The 22,515-nt window shown below is 39.0% G+C and overlaps 1 protein-coding gene across 2 annotated transcripts in view; it reads right to left on the reverse strand.

Annotated features, from left to right (window-relative positions):
• The window catches only part of cadpsa (Ca2+-dependent activator protein for secretion a), a 127,993-nt gene that overhangs the window by 65,993 nt on the left and 39,485 nt on the right, over positions 1–22,515 (reverse strand). For both annotated transcript variants that reach the window (XM_053483686.1, XM_053483687.1), the window contains exons 4-6: positions 7,968–8,048; positions 7,024–7,257; positions 5,152–5,273 (exon numbers count right to left, since the gene is read on the reverse strand). In XM_053483686.1, the coding sequence (XP_053339661.1) occupies positions 5,152–5,273; positions 7,024–7,257; positions 7,968–8,048 (437 nt within the window). The remainder of the gene's footprint in view (positions 1–5,151; positions 5,274–7,023; positions 7,258–7,967; positions 8,049–22,515) is intronic.

Consider the following 22,515-nt stretch of genomic DNA (forward strand, 5'->3'; position numbering starts at 1 on the left):
TCTGCTGTTCTGTAGAGGGGCGTGGCTCAGGAGTAGATCATTTACATAGACGCCGAAACAGTGCAAAAAAGGAAGTTATCTGAGGAGTATTTCAGTAACAGCATTAAGAGATACACAGATTGGGGAAGCTCTGACACCTGGGTTAACTTTTTACAGAAATAACAAGATACAATAAAAAAAATAAATAAAATAGTTGTCTGTCTACACCTAGCCTGAGCATAAAAAAGAGCAACTGCCATATTGCTCAGATATTAAAAATATTACAATTAAAAAAGTGAATATGGCATGTGCATAAGTTTAGACACCCTTCCATTTGTCAAGTCTGAGGACGTAACCAAATTGTCAGCTGCCAAATTAATGGTGTATGAAATAAATTCTTTGACTATTTGCGCCATAACAACCCACATTACAAAATTAAATATAACATAAAATATATGTAAAATAAAAACCAACATAAACTATTCATGAGTGTATTGATAATAAACTGATTTAAATTTTTTTTTTTTTTTTTTTACATAATTACAACTTTAGAGCAAAGTGGATGAGAACACTGTTGACTTCAAAGTTTGTGAAACACCAGGAATAAGACATGGAAGACAACGAATGGGAATTCTGTCAGGTCTTGTCATATTTCATAGCCTGTAACCTAACTGCAATGTAACTGGTATTAGAACTATTTGATTTTGCTCAAAAATAAAAATTCACTTTAAATTTCAGTTCAAACAACTGAAGAACTGAAGAAGCGAAGAAGCTTGGCGTCACTGCACCTTGGCACGGAGTTACAGGTAACACGTCTGCTCTGGGCTGATAGTGAACATACGCAGCTGAAGCAGACAGAAAACGTTAAATTACCCTGAGAGCAGGTTAAACACTCCACTGACCTGCACACTAAATCACCACTGGTCTGTCCGTGATATCGGAGTTCTTGCAGCTTGTTTAGACGATACTGTATTTTCTTCCATCCGCCTTTTGATTTACATTTAAATAAACAACAAAGAGATTGCGTTTCAGGTTGTGCTGGAAGTACTGACATTTCCAGAAGAAACTGTTTTTATGAAATCACATTTGCGCCCAGAAATGCTAATATTTCTCGAAAGGCATTTGGCCTGAGGTCTACCTGCAGAATCGATCTTAATATACTAATACTATCGCTATTACTTTCCTTGATAAGATTTTCATAGAGAACCATTTGAACACTATTGAAGTGAAAAGACCTAAATACAAACAACTTTAGTAATATGAGCAACCTTTAAAAATATAACGTTATCTGCAATGTTAATGCACAGCTATACGACGAAATATTAAACATGGGGAAAAAAAATGTATGGCATGTTCACACGTTTAGACACCCTTCCAATTACAAAGTCTGAGAACGTAATCAAGTCAGCTGATTATTTCAGTGTATGAAACTCTCTGACTATTCGCACCTTATGTAAATCTACAGGGTACCACCGATTCCTCCAAGCAGCTGGTTGCAGACCCTCAAGCTAATTGATGCCTACGAAGCAGGAAAAGACTATACAATGGTACTGAAGTGATTACAACTAGCAATTTCCACTATTGGAAATGCCTTTAGGAAATGGCACAAAACCATTGGGTACAAAAAACGAAAACCCCAGTGCTAAAAAAAAAAAAAAGTCACACACTGAAATATTCCATTGGACCGCCTTTTGCTTCGATTACGGCCATGCCGTCGTTTTGATAAGCTTATGCAATCTTATTTTCAGCCAGAGTCGCATTAATTTCTCTCCAAGATATTGCATTGATGATGGGAGAGTCGAACCACTGTGTGAAGCCTTTTCCATCACATCCCAAAGATTCTCAATGGGGTTCAGGTCATGACTCCAATCCTGGTGGTGGCCAATCCATGTGTAAAAATGGTGTTTCATGCTCCCTCGACCACTCTTTCACAGTTTGAGCCTGATGACTTATGACATCGTTATCTTGGAATATGCCCATGCCATCAGGGGAAAAAAAAGAACTTTCATGGAAAAACCTCTTCATTCAATATATATTCAGGTCGCTGTTCTTGTTACCCTGACGCTCCCATCAATCTTAAACAGGTTAAATTTAGATGCATCAGACCACATGACCTTTATGCCAATACTCAACAGTCTATTACTTATGCCCTCTAGCAAATTGAAGCCTCATCGATAAGGTTTACTTTAGGCTACACTGCTGTTTAATCCCAATCCACTGAGTTCTCCTCGCATTGTGCTTGTGGAAATGCTCTTACTTTTACTAATAAACATACAGTAGCCATGACTTCTACTGTTGTTGTTTTTATGATGGTTCACCACTATCCTTCTAGGTTTTAATTACACGTTAGACCGTTCTTAACCCAATTTGAATAGTTCCAGCAATATCCTTAGTTGCTTTTTTTATTATTTTTAATTTTTTGCTTGACGCAGGACAATAATTTGACGCTTTTGAAAAAAATGCTATGACCTTAGGATATGTCTTCTGACATGATTGTCTAAGAAATGAGAAGCTCCTCCCTGCATCAGTTAGGGTTAAATAACATGTTGCCAGCTGAAACATATTAATCACTGCAGTAATTATCCAATGGAAGGATCTTAATTATTTGCTATTTGCACCTCCAGGGTCTAGGTTCGATTCTTCTGAGTTCTCCAGTTACCCCTCATAGTCCAAAGATGCAGATTAGGTTACATGGCGTTTCCAAATTGCCTGCAGATGGTCCTTTGGAGAAGGAAATTGCAACACATTTTAGTATCCTTGCTCCATGGACAGCATCTATGAAGACCTGGGGTGGTATGGTCCATAAGGTCACGAAGAGTCGGACACGACTGAACGACTAAACAACAGTGTCAATATATAACCTGTACTATATATTATAGGGTTATAAGGCCACAAATACTAAAATCTTGCCACTTACAACCCACTTTTTATAGTTAACAGCCATTTATACACTTAAAATGCTTAAAAATATCTCTAATATAGTATTTCCGTCTATTCAGAATGGCTAAGGCATTAGTACCCTTAATTAATTTAAATGACATTAATAATAGCAGGCATCAGAGTCGCTAACGAGCTCCGTCTCGGTCAGATTAATTGAGTGGTTCTGATAAATTCTTTGAACTCCGAGTCACGCTAAGACGGACACGCAGGTGGCCACTCGAGCTCCTCTGAGGAAGTAGAGCTCAAGGAGTTTCTAATATCGTTACATTATTAAATGCACGCGATTGCACTTGAATAGCGGTAAAGCGGTGTACACTCTTACAGACAGAAACGTAGAGCGCAGTGTATCATGCACCGCGCATTGTGAACTGTGGAGGATGTTTATAGCCTGACTAATCAGAGGTCACACATCTTTAATCATAAGTTTGTTATAAGATGATCTTCATAACCTGAAATGATGAGCACACATTATTACAGGTCTCTACCTTTAGACCTGATTATTATTTTCAGTATTAGTGCTAGTAGTAGTTTTGTGATTGATATTTGTAGTCTTATCGAAGATAAAAAATGTCTTATGCAAGTAAACCAAACCAAACCTAACCTTTTACTTATTTCTAAAGCGTCTGCTTTTTGCATGTTTAATGCTCTCTATCTCTCTTTCATCATCAATCTGAATCTGTCTCCCTGTTTTCTTCTTCAGACACCCCCCTTCACACACACATACACACATGCTCAGTTAATCCTGTGTTTGATTATGGTGATGTAGTGGTGCTGGGATCGATGGTGGTACAGGAGTCTCTGTGTAGTGTGGATAGTTTACATCACAGAAGCTGAATAAATAATTCAGCTCGCACTCCAACATACAGTAGGAGCGCTAATGGACATTATTAATAATGGACTTGTTTATCCTGCGTAGCATGACCTAAGACAAACTGATTAAAAAATGGACAAAAAACTATTCCAAATGACATCAAACATTTAATGCACAGCTCTATCACTGTAGCTCTGGTTAACTTTTAATGAGCTGAGTTGTTCTTATAGACACATACACGATCTTACACTTGCACCAAAAATATTTGCACCAGAAAAATATTGGCACTGGATTTGTTTTTCGTAGATTTTACTGGTTTAACCTTTACCTTTAGCATAAAAGTTGATGAAAAAAACAATAATTAATAATATTTATAATACCTTTTGCAACAGTTGATATTTTCAGTACAGCGGTACCTCGGCATAGGAACTGAATCCCTTCTAGAGGCGAGTTCTTAAGCCGAAATTTCATATTGCGAAACACATTTTCCCATAGGAAGTAATGCAAATAATCCGTTCCAGCCACCCAAAAATATTACCAATGTTACCAATTTCCAACACTATAATTATATTTTTGCAAATCAAAACATTTAGAAAAAACATGTAAATTAAATAAAAAGATATTAACCCCCAATTAACCTTTAAAAACCAAACTAAAAGCAACTTAATTTTCTTCTTGCTACCATCCTTAATAACGCGGACATACGTCATGAGCCGGGGCTTTCATATGCCAAGGTACCACTGTAGTTCCCTATATGCTTATATTCTTAGTAGAATATGGTAATGCAAAAAAATGGCTAAAATGTTAAAAAAAAAAAAATTACTATAATGTTAAAAAAGGCTAATTCTGTTGTGGGAAAATTCATGTGTTACCATATTAGTTTTAAACATGGACCAGTGGTGGCTCAAGTGGTTAAGGGTTAGGTTGCTGGGTTTCTAATCAAAAGGTTGGGGGTTTGAGTCCCAGCAAATACCAAGTTGTCACTGTTGAGCCCTTAAGCAAGGCCCTTAACCCTATCTGCTCCCGGTGCTGTATCCTGGCTGACCCTGTGCTCTGACCCCAGCTTTCCAACTGGAATATGTGGAAATTTCCAAGTTTCACTTTATTAAATCTGTTTGCATTAAGTTGGCAAAATGTTGCAGTTCCTTTATAACACTACATTGTTCACTCTAAACTAATAACACATTAGCAGGATAACCCAAAAAAAAAAAATTATCAAATCAAGATATTTATAACATTTTGAAGCTTATAGAATCGCAATACAAATGAAACCAGCACCTATAAACAGTGATAATATCGTGTATGGGTGGTCCCTGGTGATCCCATTCCTAGTGTATAGAGTAATGTAGAGTTAAGGTTCACACCCTAACCATGTGTGTTTATATTAAATTAATGACATCAGCCAACTTGTTAACACTCACGTGGGTTTGGAGGCTTCGGCTTGGTCAGTCTGGAGTTTCTGGCCTCCTTCCACCTCCATGGTGCAGTAGACGATGCGGTTGGGAGCGAGCGACTTCAAACCCTGAACTTCCATAATCACAACCTGAGGATACAGTCAAGGATATGGTAGTTTGAGACTCTAACAGACACTATACATATGTTGTGCATATATCTTATGTCGATGCTTTCTGTTGAATGGCTTTGCAGACGAGTTCAATCCTGTGATGCATTTCTTCAGGACATTGTACGCAACCCCAGGAACCCGAGTGACTTGTGTGAATGTAAGTTTAAGTGACCATTTTTTTTTTTTATTGTATTATTATTTTCAGATTTTATTATTATCAGTATTATTATTATTATTATTATTATGGAGCATAAAGGTTAGGGATGTGCTTTGCCTTGTAAAATGTCACCCCTTGACTCTAATCAACATTATTTCCCGTTTATGTTGATAGATGTGGCGGATGAGTGGCAATCCCTCCCTGTCTGCTTCATGAACTATCCCTCTCAGCCATCACACTCAATCAAACCCCTCACACCTTAGTAACAAAGCACTTCATCATACTCGATCAGACGTTAGAGGGAGGCGGGGGAATACGCGCTCGATGATGCTTTCGACGAAGATTAACGAACGGGTTGTACTGGAGACATTGATTGTATCACTGCAGTGGTGTCTCTTACTGGTGCTGGTGTGTTACGGTTTGAGATAGGTTGTATTGATGTCGTCTGGGCTGGTTAATGTTTACTGTAGGTTCTCTGTACACGTACACAGGCTTCTGAATTCAAAGACTTCTGTTTTCTGTATATTGAGACTCCAAATCTCATGCAGTCTCAATGCTCCAAAAAACCATGACATCCCACATGTTAAATCTTACATAAAAACATAAATCTAATTCTCTGAAATGTCCACTGGCATTCCATAACACTTGTTATCGTTCAAAACATGGTATTGGTAATAAAAGGTGTCTCACCTATGTGAAAAAGTGAATTTTTTAAAAAGAATCATATAACATTAATACTTAATGCTTCTTATCTCCCGAGCCATAAATTTTTTGTTAATATGCATAGATATTAAAATTTTTATCAGATAAAAAAAGACATTTGCTAAATATAATTTCATGCCCTTTTATGTAGTGTCCGTAACCTTTTTAAATTTCAGTCTTTCAATAATCTTAATTGTCATTCAGATGAAACTTGACAATTTAGATTTCACATGAAAAGACATATTCTAAGTGCAAAATCGTTCTGAAATTGCAACATGAATCTGACATGGTTACAGACACTACAGATTTTTTTTGCTTTAAAAATCCCAAATTTTCCACAGAATGCTTTAATTTAAGCAACATTTACAGGTCATATGCTTCTAGAAGGAAGCTTACGTTAATTTTAGTATCAATAATCATAAAGAAATAGGAAGAATTTTAATTTTAAATGATTATTGTTTGAAGCGAGACAGTATACCACTGAAAAAAAATTGCCATTTTTGAGGCACATATAAAATCATCTCTCCAAAACGGCTAAAGTTAGCAACTTAAAATGTTTAAGCAATCGCGATGTTTTACTGTGTTACATGTAGAACTTATTAGCACCAATACTGTGTATACTCTATCAAACACAGTTAAACAAACGTAGGTCTAAAACCATTCATTCAAAGCAGGCTTGACCTTCCTTGATGTTGTCGATGCTCAACTCTCAAAGGGGTACCTCCAAAACTTAGCTCACTCGTCGATAACATCAATATGAAAATTAAGCTATTTATACATCCGAGTCAATTCGACCTGCTCGCTCGGAGAATACTTATCTAGCTAAGTGCACTTCGCAGTGATAAGGCAAAAGCATAAATGGTATTGTACCTCTAGCGTGAAAGAAAGAACCACGTCGGACTTGGAGAGCTGGTTCTCGTCCTCCTGGCCCATGTCGATGATGGATGTATTGTGGCCTCTCTTCAGTTTCTGCAGCTTGAATTCTCCTCCTTTGGACACAGGCATGCTCTCCAGGTTGGCCATGAGCAGGTTCACAGATGACTTCAGCTCCTCGATGTACAGTGCCTCCATATCCTTCGACACGAACTTGGGGAACTTACCAGCCTGGCGATCAGAAAAGACAGAATCGAGAAAGAAATAATGAAGTATTTTATTTCACGTAGGCATTGCATAATGGGAGTAATGGGAGTCCAGGGAACTTTTTTGTGCAGACACAAATGTAATAACATACAGTAGTTGCAAGCAACGATGAGCGGGCCCAAGCACCCTGCGCCATCGCTACCCGGCTGCACCAGAAAGACAGTGAACACATTGGACACATACCAAAAATCCTTTAAAGAACAAGATGGCCCTTACACACTATAACGACATAGGGCTAATGTCATAGTGCTTGGGCCCTAATAATCTTAAAGTTTTCTGATCACATAAAATTTTTAAGCGGGATGTGATTATACAAATCTGAGCCTAGTCTGCGTTCACAAGCATTTCTGCGTGTCTGTCAGAAAACACATTCATACACATGGCCTGTATGTGGTGGGCGTATTTGGAGGAGGAAGTCAATATTAAGTGAAATACAGCCCTGTGCGCTGATTTTATAGGTTTTTATGGATCGTGCACGTGGGCTGACAACTGCAATTAGTTTCTGCTTCCTCTTCCTCCAAACCCATGCGAAAGACTTGAATCTTTACTAGGACCGTCTCATATTGCTTACTTACTACTTTGATCTTATGCAGATGTAATCATTCATTTGACAGACCCGGTCTAACTGAGCATTATTTAAAGCAGATCCCTACTTTCCAGGAAGCAGCACTTACTCTCGCTATCTGATCAGCCATCTGAAGGCGCCCGTCGAGTTCCCGTCTGATCTGCGCGGCCTGCTCGTCTGGGTTGTCGAGCTAAAAGAAGGGAAGAAAAAAACGATAAGCCATTTTATTTTCGGTCATTGCAAGAAGTATCTTATCGAATATCCTATTACCAGCTCGAACCTTAAACTGAGGCACATGATCTCTTTGGTAAAGCTTTAGTAGGAAAGTCCTTCAATCCACTCAAACCCTTTAAGAACTGATCTTTAAGATTCCATCCTTTTTCAATAGGATGTGAAGACGCAGTAGTTCAGATTATGATCTACCAAGTGGACGATTGTGATGATTTTTACATCCTTGTTTTAACCCCTCAAGAAGTCAGCTCTGTGCTTGAATTCATGCTGGTCCCAAAAATAAGCGAATAAATCATCTAAATGAACGAACCCTCATCAATCGTTCATCATCTATTACGTTTCCATTAGGAATCCATCAAATATTTAAGCGTGCTAGAAATAAAACCAATATGTCGGCATGTTTAATTATCCTCAGCGTCATGGATTAGGACCTGATGAATCACTGCATGGAAATGAGAAGGTGCGGGAAGGTGGAAGACCCGGCGGCGGAGTGTGTCTGACTCGCATTGAGACGAAACGATTTTCCGTCAGGAGTCGACAAAGGAAACAAATTGCCATAATGTAAGCGCAGAAAATCGTTCGTCTTAGATCAACATTAATTATTACGCCAGATAACTTTAACAAGACTTAATACACCGTGTATAATGTTAACATAGGTGCAGAGTAAGTGAGGAATAAAATAAGAATAAATAATAAATAACGTAGTGGCTGTGTCATGCAGCCCGCGTTATTATTGTTAGCACCCAGAAGCTGAATGTTTTCCTGTACGAGTACTGTATGTCACAAAGTGGTTTAAAAACTTGTGTTGGAAAACTTACTGCGTTATTTCTTACTCTTTAACACTGGAGACTCCTTCCAACAATGTTAAAAATGTACCTATAGGCAAAAAACTTAATTTTAACCAAATATTTTTCTTTACTATTAGACTTACATCATGAGTCCACCTCAGATGTCCATGTAAACAAGTTGTTATTAAATAAACTATTTCTATTGCATTACAAAGAGCCTATGATTTTTCACCTGGACCATTGTCAGAGCTGCTGTTGAAAAGAAAATGAAAACCGTTTCAGAATCAAGAACTGAACAGTGCCATGTTATAACACATGTTATAGTTCCGACCAAGCAGTCTGATTGGACAAGTGGCGTTCCAGATGTGCTGATGTAGAGCATAACAGCACTAGGCTGGTTAACGATATGTTATATATACACTATATGGTGCATTACAGGTGTTCTAACCATTGTTAATTACACTATCAGTCACAGTGTCTGTGAAAGTAGGTTGGTACCGTCAGCAGTAATTGAAGGATAGAAGAGCAGCCGCCTGCCAAAACCCTGTTTTCTTGTTGGTTTCCCAAATCAAGAGCAGCACTTAGTGTGTTAAACAAATACAAGTGAATTGTACACCCAAAATAGCGCACTAGCTTTTCATTTTATGGATCTGATTTAAAAAATGTCAAATTTCTTTTGGATTTAACCCTGAAACCTTCGAAGCTCGAAGCTTATAAAGAGGAATAAGTGGAAAAATACAAAGAAACGTATGAGATTTACAGGCCCGTTCTCCACCTCCATGATTTATTCTCCTCGCCTTTTGACTACACAGTCCAGGTAAGAATTTAAAGCTTTCACCGGATATGTGGTGAGGGAGCAAAATAACTGATGAAATAAACAAAAAAAAATCATAATCTGTTTATTAAAAAAATGCTGTTTTGAAACTGTTGTATAAAAGCAACAGTTATCAGTCACATGACAATATTTAGTCACATGACAATATTTAGTCACATAACGATATTCAGTACAACAACACAACCTTCTTGTGTGATACTGTATGGATTAATTATTTGATGTTTGCTTAAATGCTGATTATAACACCTGATAACAGTACATACTGTAGTAGATCAGAATATATTGATAATCAAGTCAAGGTGATAAATACAGGTAGCAAGCGCGCAGCCTGACTTCTGAATTTTGCCAATTAACTCCCACAGAGATGTTAATTAAAGTACTAGGTCGTGTTGGTAATTATGAATTAATTTTTAATCACAGATGAAATAAACACAAAGCGGAACATTGTTTATACTTGGTTTTGGGAGGAACACAAAAAGACATCGAAAACTAGCCATCGCTAATCATTTAAAGTTTTAAACAGAATATCACAATTCTTATTGCATCCCTTGCCTTTTGAAGGTAGAGTGTTTTTTTTTTTTATATTTATAAAACAATAAAGCCTGAAATAACTCCTTTATATATGCATTCATCACTAGTACTTCCGTGATTAAACCAGCTTTGGAAGCAATGATGGCATCAAGTCTGCTTCTGAATGATGCTACAAGCTTGACACACCTTTCTTCCATTATGTTTGGCAGAATCATTCAAGCTCAACCAGGTTAGATGCGTAATGTTGATGCACGGCGATTTTCAGATGCTAGAGACTTTAGCTGGGCCGCTACAGGTCTTTCACAGAGTTGTTATGAAGCCACGCCTCTTTTTTCTTGGCGGTATGCTTCGGGTGATTGTCTTGTCGAACTCTAAACCGTCGTGCCACCCTGATATCCTGAGCACTCTGGAGAAGGTTTTCACTCAGGATAGGTCTTTATTTTTCTGTATATGTGCTGTGGCCTCGCACCTCCAGGCTCTGGGTTTGATTCCTGCCTCGGCGTCCGTGTACATGAAGGTTGCATGTTCTCCCTGTGTTTGATGGGTTTCCTCTAGGTACTCTGGTTTCCTCCCACAGTCCAAAGACATACAGATTAGACTAACTGGCGTTCCCAAATTGCCTGTATTGTGTAAATGAGTGTGTGTATGTGTGTGCCCTAAAATGGACTGGTTCCAGGCCCCCGCGACCCTGTATACAGGATAAAATGGTGTAGATGATGAGTGTGTGAGTAAGTAAGTGTTTTTCCATTCTATTCTGATTAGTCTCCCAGTAACAGAAAAAAACCATCCACCTCCGTGTTTGACTGTTGGGATAGTTTAAATTAAGTTCATGTCAAGGTACTAAATGAATTCCAAATATTTTACTCTTTTTGTCAGCAGACCAGATGATTTTGTTCAAAGTGCTTCATGAGTCCCAGCTGGCTGTCCTGTGCCTTTTGGTGAGGAATGGCTTCTTCTACCCTACAGGCCTGATTGGTGGAGTGCAGCAGTGATGGTTGGCCCTCTGTAAGGTTCTCCCATTTCCTCAAGGGAACTCAGGATCTCATTTACAGTGACCCTTGGGTCCCTGGTTACCTCTCTGACCAACCCCATTCTTCTCTGATCAATCGGTGAAAATTGTTAAAGACTGTTGGTTGTTCCAAATCTCTCCCGTTTGAGAACGATGGAGGCAGCTGTGCTCTTGAGTACTTTTAATGCTCCAGAAATTTTCTTGTATCCTTCCTCAAATCTGTGTCTTGACGCAATTCTGTTTCACAGGTCTGCAGGTACAATACTTCTCTACGACTTCACGGCTCTGTATTCATTCTGACATACACCATTTCAATCTGACATGACAATTTATTAACGTAATTATATAAAATGAATTCAATTAGACAGATGGACTCCGATTGAGTTGTAAAAGGGTTGGAATACTTCTGTAAATGGGATATTTCAGTCTTCTTTTTATGAATTAAGAATAAAACTACAGGGGTTGCGCAGTGGCTTAGTGGTTAGTACTGTCGCCTTGCACCTCCAGGGTCCGGGTTTGATTCCCAGCCAGGTTCAAATCCCGCCGCTAATAATGAGAAGATAAAAGGATTTCTTTTGGATTTAACCCTGAAACCTTCGAAGCTCGAAGCTTATAAAGAGGAATAAGTGGAAAAATACAAAGAAACGTATGAGATTTACAGGCCCGTTCTCCACCTCCATGATTTATTCTCCTCGCCTTTTGACTACACAGTCCAGGTAAGAATTTAAAGCTTTCACCGGATATGTGGTGAGGGAGCAAAATAACTGATGAAATAAACAAAAAAAAATCATAATCTGTTTATTAAAAAAATGCTGTTTTGAAACTGTTGTATAAAAGCAACAGTTATCAGTCACATGACAATATTTAGTCACATGACAATATTTAGTCACATAACGATATTCAGTACAACAACACAACCTTCTTGTGTGATACTGTATGGATTAATTATTTGATGTTTGCTTAAATGCTGATTATAACACCTGATAACAGTACATACTGTAGTAGATCAGAATATATTGATAATCAAGTCAAGGTGATAAATACAGGTAGCAAGCGCGCAGCCTGACTTCTGAATTTTGCCAATTAACTCCCACAGAGATGTTAATTAAAGTACTAGGTCGTGTTGGTAATTATGAATTAATTTTTAATCACAGATGAAATAAACACAAAGCGGAACATTGTTTATACTTGGTTTTGGGAGGAACACAAAAAGACATCGAAAACTAGCCATCGCTAATCATTTAAAGTTTTAAACAGAATATCACAATTCTTATTGCATCCCTTGCCTTTTGAAGGTAGAGTGTTTTTTTTTTTTATATTTATAAAACAATAAAGCCTAAGATAACTCCTTTATATATGCATTCATCACTAGTACTTCCGTGATTAAACCAGCTTTGGAAGCAATGATGGCATCAAGTCTGCTTCTGAATGATGCTACAAGCTTGACACACCTTTCTTCCATTATGTTTGGCAGAATCATTCAAGCTCAACCAGGTTAGATGCGTAATGTTGATGCACGGCGATTTTCAGATGCTAGAGACTTTAGCTGGGCCGCTACAGGTCTTTCACAGAGTTGTTATGAAGCCACGCCTCTTTTTTCTTGGCGGTATGCTTCGGGTGATTGTCTTGTCGAACTCTAAACCGTCGTGCCACCCTGAGATCCTGAGCACTCTGGAGAAGGTTTTCACTCAGGATAGGTCTTTATTTTTCTGTATATGTGCTGTGGCCTCGCACCTCCAGGCTCTGGGTTTGATTCCTGCCTCGGCGTCCGTGTACATGAAGGTTGCATGTTCTCCCTGTGTTTGATGGGTTTCCTCTAGGTACTCTGGTTTCCTCCCACAGTCCAAAGACATACAGATTAGACTAACTGGCGTTCCCAAATTGCCTGTATTGTGTAAATGAGTGTGTGTATGTGTGTGCCCTAAAATGGACTGGTTCCAGGCCCCCGCGACCCTGTATACAGGATAAAATGGTGTAGATGATGAGTGTGTGAGTAAGTAAGTGTTTTTCCATTCTATTCTGATTAGTCTCCCAGTAACAGAAAAAAACCATCCACCTCCGTGTTTGACTGTTGGGATAGTTTAAATTAAGTTCATGTCAAGGTACTAAATGAATTCCAAATATTTTACTCTTTTTGTCAGCAGACCAGATGATTTTGTTCAAAGTGCTTCATGAGTCCCAGCTGGCTGTCCTGTGCCTTTTGGTGAGGAATGGCTTCTTCTACCCTACAGGCCTGATTGGTGGAGTGCAGCAGTGATGGTTGGCCCTCTGTAAGGTTCTCCCATTTCCTCAAGGGAACTCAGGATCTCATTTACAGTGACCCTTGGGTCCCTGGTTACCTCTCTGACCAACCCCATTCTTCTCTGATCAATCGGTGAAAATTGTTAAAGACTGTTGGTTGTTCCAAATCTCTCCCGTTTGAGAACGATGGAGGCAGCTGTGCTCTTGAGTACTTTTAATGCTCCAGAAATTTTCTTGTATCCTTCCTCAAATCTGTGTCTTGACGCAATTCTGTTTCACAGGTCTGCAGGTACAATACTTCTCTACGACTTCACGGCTCTGTATTCATTCTGACATACACCATTTCAATCTGACATGACAATTTATTAACGTAATTATATAAAATGAATTCAATTAGACAGATGGACTCCGATTGAGTTGTAAAAGGGTTGGAATACTTCTGTAAATGGGATATTTCAGTCTTCTTTTTATGAATTAAGAATAAAACTACAGGGGTTGCGCAGTGGCTTAGTGGTTAGTACTGTCGCCTTGCACCTCCAGGGTCCGGGTTTGATTCCCAGCCAGGTTCAAATCCCGCCGCTAATAATGAGAAGATAAAAGGATTTGAGTGTGAAACAAAAGGTGTAAAACTTAAAATAGTCTGAAACGTTCATCCCCAAATGGGCGGGGCAGAGGTGCGATACTTGTGTCAGTACGCATTTTGGACGAGCTAAAGTAGTTGGCCACACGGCTTTGTGCTTGGGCGGATGGCCATCTGTAGACGCGATAACTCTAACGTCCCCTTTCATGTCACCAGCTGGGGTAAAGCCAGCGTTGATCAAGCCAAACTCCTACACTCTGCCCTAAGGATGCCCACATACATGTGAACACACTCTCTTTCTCTGTCTTTTTCGCTATACACATTCTCTCACTCTCTCTCTCTTTCTAAAGGCACAAACATACCAGCAAGACGCCAACGCGTGGGCGTCTGCAAAACGTCTTCGCAGTTTTAATAATGGCACATTATCCTCGCGTCGTACGCCTCTCACGGTATAAAGGGGTACGCTCGCACCATCGTACGGTGCCAATGTATAGGACTTAAGTGTTACTGAAGTGCTACTTTAAACGATGCCAGTTGAACTTTGTTACTCAGAATCTAACGCTGCACCATATGTGCGAAAAAGAAGAGAAAAAAAATGCATGTTCTGACTACAGTATATTCCTACACATTGCGACTGCAATATGCCTCGACATACACTGTATTCGAACCGAGTCATGAGTCTGCGATGTGTCACCGTTAGAGCGCTGCCTGCATTGATTGTGTCACCGTGACTTTTAAATCCTCACAATATGACGAGAATAATCTCTGAATGTGATGCAAATTGTAATAGTGATAACAAACCACTTTTAAAGAGAATGCTCAATATACAGCAAAAAAAATGCGTACATGCTGATGCGGTAAAGTTTTCATTTTTAGCAGTACTCTAGTTCAGGGTGTCTTCATGAGGACATCATTCTTATGGAGAAAGTATCAGCAGAACATCTGCGTGTATGATAAAAGATACGATTTCACGAGATGACATTCGGTGTAATCAGTGTTTCTTGGCTCGAGCTGAAAATACAGTAAAAGATCACATCTTTAGACCGAGCGTTGGCGTGAAGGCCCGGGGGAAACCCTGGCTATTATGAGGCTGTGAATATGGAGGAAGATGCCGTGGATTATGACAGTAATACCAGTAAAGATAATCAGTTGGAGACCAACAAGAGTGGTACATTAAGACAATACACACACACACACACACACATACTGTACATTCACCTTGCCCTATTGTTTGCTCTTGTCTGCTCTTTATCAGCCATATCTCGGCTCCTCTTTTGTGCCCGCTGTCTCTTCACCATGCCACCATCTGTCTTCCTCTGCCTTTCCTTTACACGTCAGTGTTGTTTTTTCTCTTACAGTAAACTCAATCTTTCCTCCTTTTCTCTCTCTCTCTCTCGCACCCTGCATGTCTCATTTTTCTTCCTCATCTTTTCTCTTTCTCTGTACACGTTCTCCCTCCTGGGATTTCCACAAATGTTTTTCAGTTCATCATTATGTTTAATTTAAATACTGTACACATTTTTGTCTCAGTAATGTATTCTTTTGTTTGCTGTTTGTTTTGTTTTTTTATTTCCCAACTCAAACAACAATTTTACATCACAGTCTTTATATTCTTTTTACTCATTAGAGGTTAGGAGTAGGAGTAGGAGTAGGAGTAGTGAAAGTCCTAGACGTGGCAGTGGTATTGTTACAGTGGGGCAAAAAAGGGTTTAGTTTGTGCAAGTTCTCCCACTTAAAAAGATGAGAGAGGTCTGGAATTTTTCTTTCTTATTCTGTCTCTCATAGTTGAGGTATACCTATGATGAAAATTACAGGCCTCTCTCATCTTTTTAAGTGGGAGAACTTGCACAATTGGTGGCTGACTAAATCCTTTTTTGCCCCTCTGTATTTGTTTGCTTGCTTGTTGTCGTGGTAGAGGTGGTAGTTTTATAATCATGTATTAATTTGTTTATTTGTTTGCTTGCTTTTGAACTAGAAGAAGTGATAGTATGTTCATTCATTTATTCATTTATTCATTCATAGTAGTAGTAACATTTTAATGGATTTTTTTGTTTGTTGGGTGGTTTGTTTTACTGCATTGTTGTTTATTCATTTACGTGTTTGTTTGTTTGTTTGTTTAGTGATAGTAATAGTAGGATAGTGGTAGTGAGGTAGTAAGTACAGTAGTAGCATTATAATGTATTTATTTGTTAGCTTGTTTGTTTGTTTCAGTAGTAGCTGCATTATCATTTATTTGTTGACTTGTTTGTTTATTGTTTATTTGTTTAGTAGTAATAGTAGTAGTAGAATACATGGTACTAGCATTGTTATAATTTATTTGTTTGTTTGTATCAGAAGAAGTGTTTGTAGGTTCCTTCATTTATTTATTCTTTTATTCATAGTAGTAATCGCATTATAATTTATTGATTTGTTTCTCAGTTGAAATAGTAGTAGTTAAATGATCATTTCTTTAATTACTTGTTTGTTTGTTCAGTAGCAGTCATAGTAGAGGTCATGGTACTAGCATTCTTGTGATTCCTTCATACTTTCATTCATAGTTATCGTAGCAGTAGCATTATAATTTATTGATTTGTTTGTTTATTTGTCTGTTTAGTGGTAATAATTGTAGAAGACATGGAACTAGCATCGTTATAATTGTTTTATCTGTTTGTTTGTTGTTTTGGAAGCGATAGTAGGTTCATTCATTCATTCATTCATAGTTGTAGTAGTAAGAGGAGGAGCTTTATAATTTATTGATTTGTTTGTTTGTTTGTTTGTTTGTTTGTTTAGTAGGAGTTAGAAGACATGGTTCTAGCATGGTTATAAATGGTTCTAGCATGGTTATAAATATTATTTGGTTATAGATATTTATTTATCTGTTTGCGTGTTTGTTTGTTTTTGTTTGTCTCTGTGGCAGAATTCCAGCTACTGTGGCAAGTGCCGCTATCTGTTGGCCTCTTTGATACCTTGAACTTTTTCATACCACCTCGTCCGAACTGAAGAATACCGGAACATAAAGTGCTCACAAGCACACTGAAGTAACGTAGTAACATCTAGAATCGTTTTTAGAAAATACTGCATTTGCAGACATATTATAAGACTCACGATGATCTCCCGTCCCCGCCTGCTGCACTCTGCTCAGGGTGTCATTACACTGATTTGTTCTTAATCCAGCTGTAATCCAGCCTGGACATGCAACCTCTCCTGCACTTGTCCTGGTTTAATATCGAAAGTGTTTACAGCCCTGTTTCAGTTGCAGTGCAGATGTGCATTTCAATTTCATTACCACACTCAGCCAAAAGAGAGAGAGAGAGAGAGAGACAGAGACAGAGACATAGAGAAAGACATGAAGCGATGAGGAGTGTTAATGAAATTCTATATGCTTTGTCTTCAGCTGTCTTTAATTACTTTTTAACGAATGCAATTAGCACAGACACTGACAAGAAAAGACAGAAACAGAAGCAGAGACGCTCCGTCTGTGTTTGTGTGTGTGTGTGTGTGTGTGTGTGTCAGAGAGAAATAGAGACAGCATGTTGAAGATTGAAGGGTGTGAATGTATGCGACTTTGGTCTGTATCAACACACACACACACACACACACACACACACACAAGGCAAAGTGCGGCTCCTCTTCAATCACCCTGGATAATTCTCTATAGCCTTCAGACATTTATCTTCTACAGTTATGAGATGCTGCTTGGCCCAGGTAATGCAATCATCTCTCTCTCTCTCACACACACACACACACACACACACAAACACAAACACACAGCAAATTAAGCTCTTGATGAATACACACCCTCACCCGGAGTCATGGCCAACGAATATAAATCATGATCCTGATCACCAACAGTAAATAGATTACTGTAGTTCTGTAACATGCTCTGTTGTTTGTTATTATAATTTATAACTCTTTTCCTTCATACCATCACGGTAGTTTTCTCAGAACGCCGAAGCAATTATCAGACTTCCTGCTTCCTGTCTGAAACACTGGCCTCCAAGGAACTCCACTAATGGTCCAATCATGTAGAAATGCCTTGCAGCGAGGTCAAGACTGTACGGAGGATGTATGGTGAATGGTTGTGTGTACAGTTCCCACTGACAGATGCTTCTCTTCTGCAAGTTAGCGACAAGTCATCTGTCGATTTTTTAAGGAACAGGTCCGAACTTGAACCGAACAGTAACCCAACTTGAAATCTTACGTGAATGATGGAAGTTTACAAATTGTAATCGGTTTTGCAGCTTTGTTTACCAGAATTTAAAAGTCCCGGTTTGACTTGAACGCCCTCCATACAGTTTATAAGCTGAAACATACCTGAAACTACAATTAATTATTTAATTACTGTAGTATAATTAGTAAGGTAGCAAAGTTGGTCAAATAAAATAAATAAATAAATAAAATCAATCACATAAACTTCCACCTTTAGACTTTAGGCCACGCCTCCTGAGTCTAAAGAGACTAGCCACAAATTGTATGCTTTCTGTACCTTTAAGATATCTCTCTTCAAAAGTGAATGAACCTGACCTAATCAGTAAACACCAGCGTGGGTCCGTGGCCGATCCCATAAGGTACAGTAGGAACACACCCTGGATGAGACACCAGTCCAGTCATCTAGTGATGGAAATATGCTCTCGCTCTCTCTCTCTCAATATTTATTTATTTATATCCACATTCATTTCTTTATTTATGTATTTATTTGTTTGTTTATTTGTTTATTTGTTTGTTTTTGTTTGTTTATATGCACATTAATTCTTATACCGCTTATCATAAACAGGGTGCCAATCCGTCAGAGACTACCCAATTAGCCTAATCAGCATGTCCTTAGACTGTAGGAGGAAACCAGAGTACCTGGAGGAAACCTACCAAGCACGGAGAGAACCTGCACATCGGTGGCAATCAAACCATATACAGTATCACAGTACCATTCAAAAGTTTCTACATTCAAGAAAAATACAGTTTGTTTGTTTTTTAAACTATGAAAAAACATATGGCATTTAGTAATTAAGTAACAACACCAACAGCAACAACAGTCAGTTGTTATTTTAAGACACAAAGATCAGATCATCTGCTCTGGAACAGTTCTTGTAAGAACAGTATTGTGTCAAGTGTGTTTGCAAAACCCATCAAGCACCATGATGGAACGGGGAAATAAACAGGAAAGACAATGGAATTAGAAGGCGTGTCCAAACTTAAACTTGACGTGTGACTTGTGGTGTGTATATAAAAATATATTTGTTTAAGGTTCTGTTTTTATTAAGATTCTGTAAACCCCCAAAACTCATGAAAAGTAAAGCAGAGGACAAAGTGGTGGAAGTTGAAAAAAGGAAGAATGTTGTGCAGTTGAGACAGGCTCTGGGTGGTCAGGGGGTGCTTCCAGTTAACTGGACAACTACGGCTAATGTGATCAGGGGGACAGGTAGGAGGGTACTCGGTGTATCATCAGGAAAGGGAAAAGTGGACAAAGAGACTTGGTGGTGGAACGAGGAAGTCCATGAGTGTATAAAGGGAAAGAGTTTAGCTAAGAAAAAGTGGGACACTGAGAGGACTAAAGAGAGTAGACAGGAGTACAGGGGGATGCAGCGTAAGCTGAAGGTAGAGGTGGCAAAGGCCAAACAAAGAGCATATGAACAAAGAGCGTATGCCAGGTTGGACAGTAAGGGGGGATCTGTACAGGTTGGCGAGGCAAAAAGATAGAGATGGGAATGATGAGAGAGTGTCGAGAGAGGAGCTGTGGTATTGTATGAGGACGTCTGGAGTGGCAGAGAAGTATGTTAGAGTGGTGCAGGACATGTACAGTATGAGAGCTGTAAGACAGCGGCGAGATGTGCCGTAGGTGTGACAGAAGAGTTCAAGGTGAAGGTGGGTCTGCATCCAGGATCGGCTTCTTGTTTGCTATGGTGATGGACAGGATAACAGATGAGGTTAGACAGGAGTCTCCATGGACAATGATGTTTGTAGATGACATTGTGCTTTGTAGCGAGAGCAGGGAACAGGTGGAGCAAAATCTAGAGAGGTGGAGGTACGCTCTGAAAATCAGAGGAATGTAGGTTAGTCGTAGCAAGACAGAATACATGTGTGTGAGAGGAACCTAAGTGGAACGGTAAGGCTACAGGGAGCAGAGGTAAAGAAGGTGCAGGACTTTAAGTACTTAGGGTCAACGGTCCAGAGCAATGGATAGTGTGGAAAGGAGGTGAAGAGGCGGGTACTGTCAGGTTGAAATGGGAGGTGAAAAGTGTCAGGTGTGTTATGTGACAAAAGAGTATCAGTGAGAGTGAAAGAAAAGGATGTCTGAGAGTGTTCAAGACAGTGGTGAGACCAGCGATGCTCTACGGCTTAGAGACAGTGGCACTGAAAAAAAGACAGGAGGCAGAGTTGAGGGTAGCAGAGGTGAAGATGTTAAGGTTCTCTTTGGGAGTGACAAGGATGGATAGAATGATTTTATCAGAGGAACAACCCATGTTAGATGTTTTGGAGATAAAATCAGAGAGGCTGGATTGAGGTGGTTTGGACATGCTCAGAGGAGAGATTGTGAGAATTTTGGTAGAAAGATGCTGAGGTTGGAACTGCCAGGCAGGAGGTCTAGAGGAAGACCAAAGAGATGGTCTAAGATTTATGGATGCAGTGAAAGAGGACATGAAGTTAGCCTGTAATATATTCACATGAAGAACAGCTGATGAAGAAGAAAGGATGAATAAAAGCCCTGCGTGTTTACCGTCTCCATGACGACCGGAAGAGGCCAGACAAAGGGCGTTCAGGTTCTTTCTAATGGGCACATGCACACGTGCGCACACACACACACACACACACACACACACACACACTATGTCTCTCATTCTTTCCCTTTATCTCTCACTCTCTCTCTCTCTCTCAAACACACACACACACATTTAAACATGCTCTGTGCTGCAATTATAGTGAAATGCATTCGCCAGTAAAAAGCCAGAGTGCTGTCACACACTAACACACACACACACACACAAACAAACGGATATGTAAAATCAATAAACACAGTTGACCATGTGCTTGCGTCACAAGCTTTCAAAACACACTTCTGAGACCTTTTAAAGAGAAGTGACGAGTGTTCCTGAACACAGTGCGGTGCATTATGGGAAATCTATGAAATGAAAACACTGCTTTTAAAAAATAAAGATACTGAGATAAGATACTACAACACCGTTACACAAACAGCTAAAGCATGAGCGACAGGTCATACCCACTGTAGTTATAATTAAAATGAAAATGTAATTATTAATATTTTCTGTTATTGCAATGGAGAGACCTTCCATGTCTCAGGTTAAAAAATGTAGTAATGTTAACACCCTGCGGTATTACTGTACATTACAGGATAATGTAATTCTCTAAACAAAAAAATAGGAACACTATATTTGAAGGGTACTTATGGTACATAGTGTACATAGTGTATGGTACAAAATTATGTACATAAAACAATCATTAGCACCACATAAATATTTGATAAAGCAATACTGGAGAATTTGTGAAACGCTTAGAGGCTATCGAACCGCCGCATTAATGCACCCGTGTCTTTTTGTTGATTGATTAATAGCGTGACTATAAATTATTTTATATCCATAATCTTGCAAGTTATTACATTACGAGGGATGTTCAAGTCAGTCCGGGACTTGTCATGAAATGTCCCTTAAATGAATCCACAATCTTGCTTTTTATTATAGTACAAGGGGGCGTTCAAGTCAAACCTGGACTTTTGAAGAGATGTTCTTTGAATGAATCCATAATTTAGCTTTTTTTAACAGTACGAGGGACGTTCAAGTCAAACTGAGACTTTTTATTGAGATGTCCCTTGAATGAATATAAAATCCTGCTTTTTATTATATTACAAGGAGTGTTCAAGTCAATCCAGGACCTGTGTCCAGTTGTCCCTGTTGGACAGATGTATAATGAGATAAAAAAAAAAAAAAAAAAGTTATGCCCTGGATAAGGGCATCAGGAACAAATACTGTACCTAAATGAAATGTAAATGTGATGAACTATTCCCTGATGGAATCCATAATCTTGCTTTTTATTAGTATGAAGGAAATAGTATTAGTATGAGCGACGTTCAAGTCAATCGGGGACTTGAAATGACATTTCTGGTGAATGAATGCATTAAACTGTTTGACATTTACATCAGACTTCGAGCACAGTACGGTGATTCTTGACTCTTAGCGCAGCAGAATATTACGTGGTTGGTGTCGGTCAGAGCTTTCTGCAGTGGACATTCGGAGAGTTGTTACAGGAATTAGGCTGGGAGTTATTGCCACATCGCCCGTACAGTCCTGAGCTCGCTCCACATGTTTGGGTCATTAAAGGAGTTCCTGGAAGGCCGGCGTTTCAGCCGTTTGAAGTTATCCGTTTGCCTATTCAATAAGCATTCATTTCTATGCACTGACCTGCCGTCTTTGACCTGTAAAAATCTGTAGTGTCCCTAACCATGTTAAATCGTAA

Source organism: Clarias gariepinus, chromosome 23 (assembly GCF_024256425.1).
Source record: "Clarias gariepinus isolate MV-2021 ecotype Netherlands chromosome 23, CGAR_prim_01v2, whole genome shotgun sequence".
Taxonomy (NCBI): Eukaryota; Metazoa; Chordata; class Actinopteri; order Siluriformes; family Clariidae; genus Clarias; species Clarias gariepinus.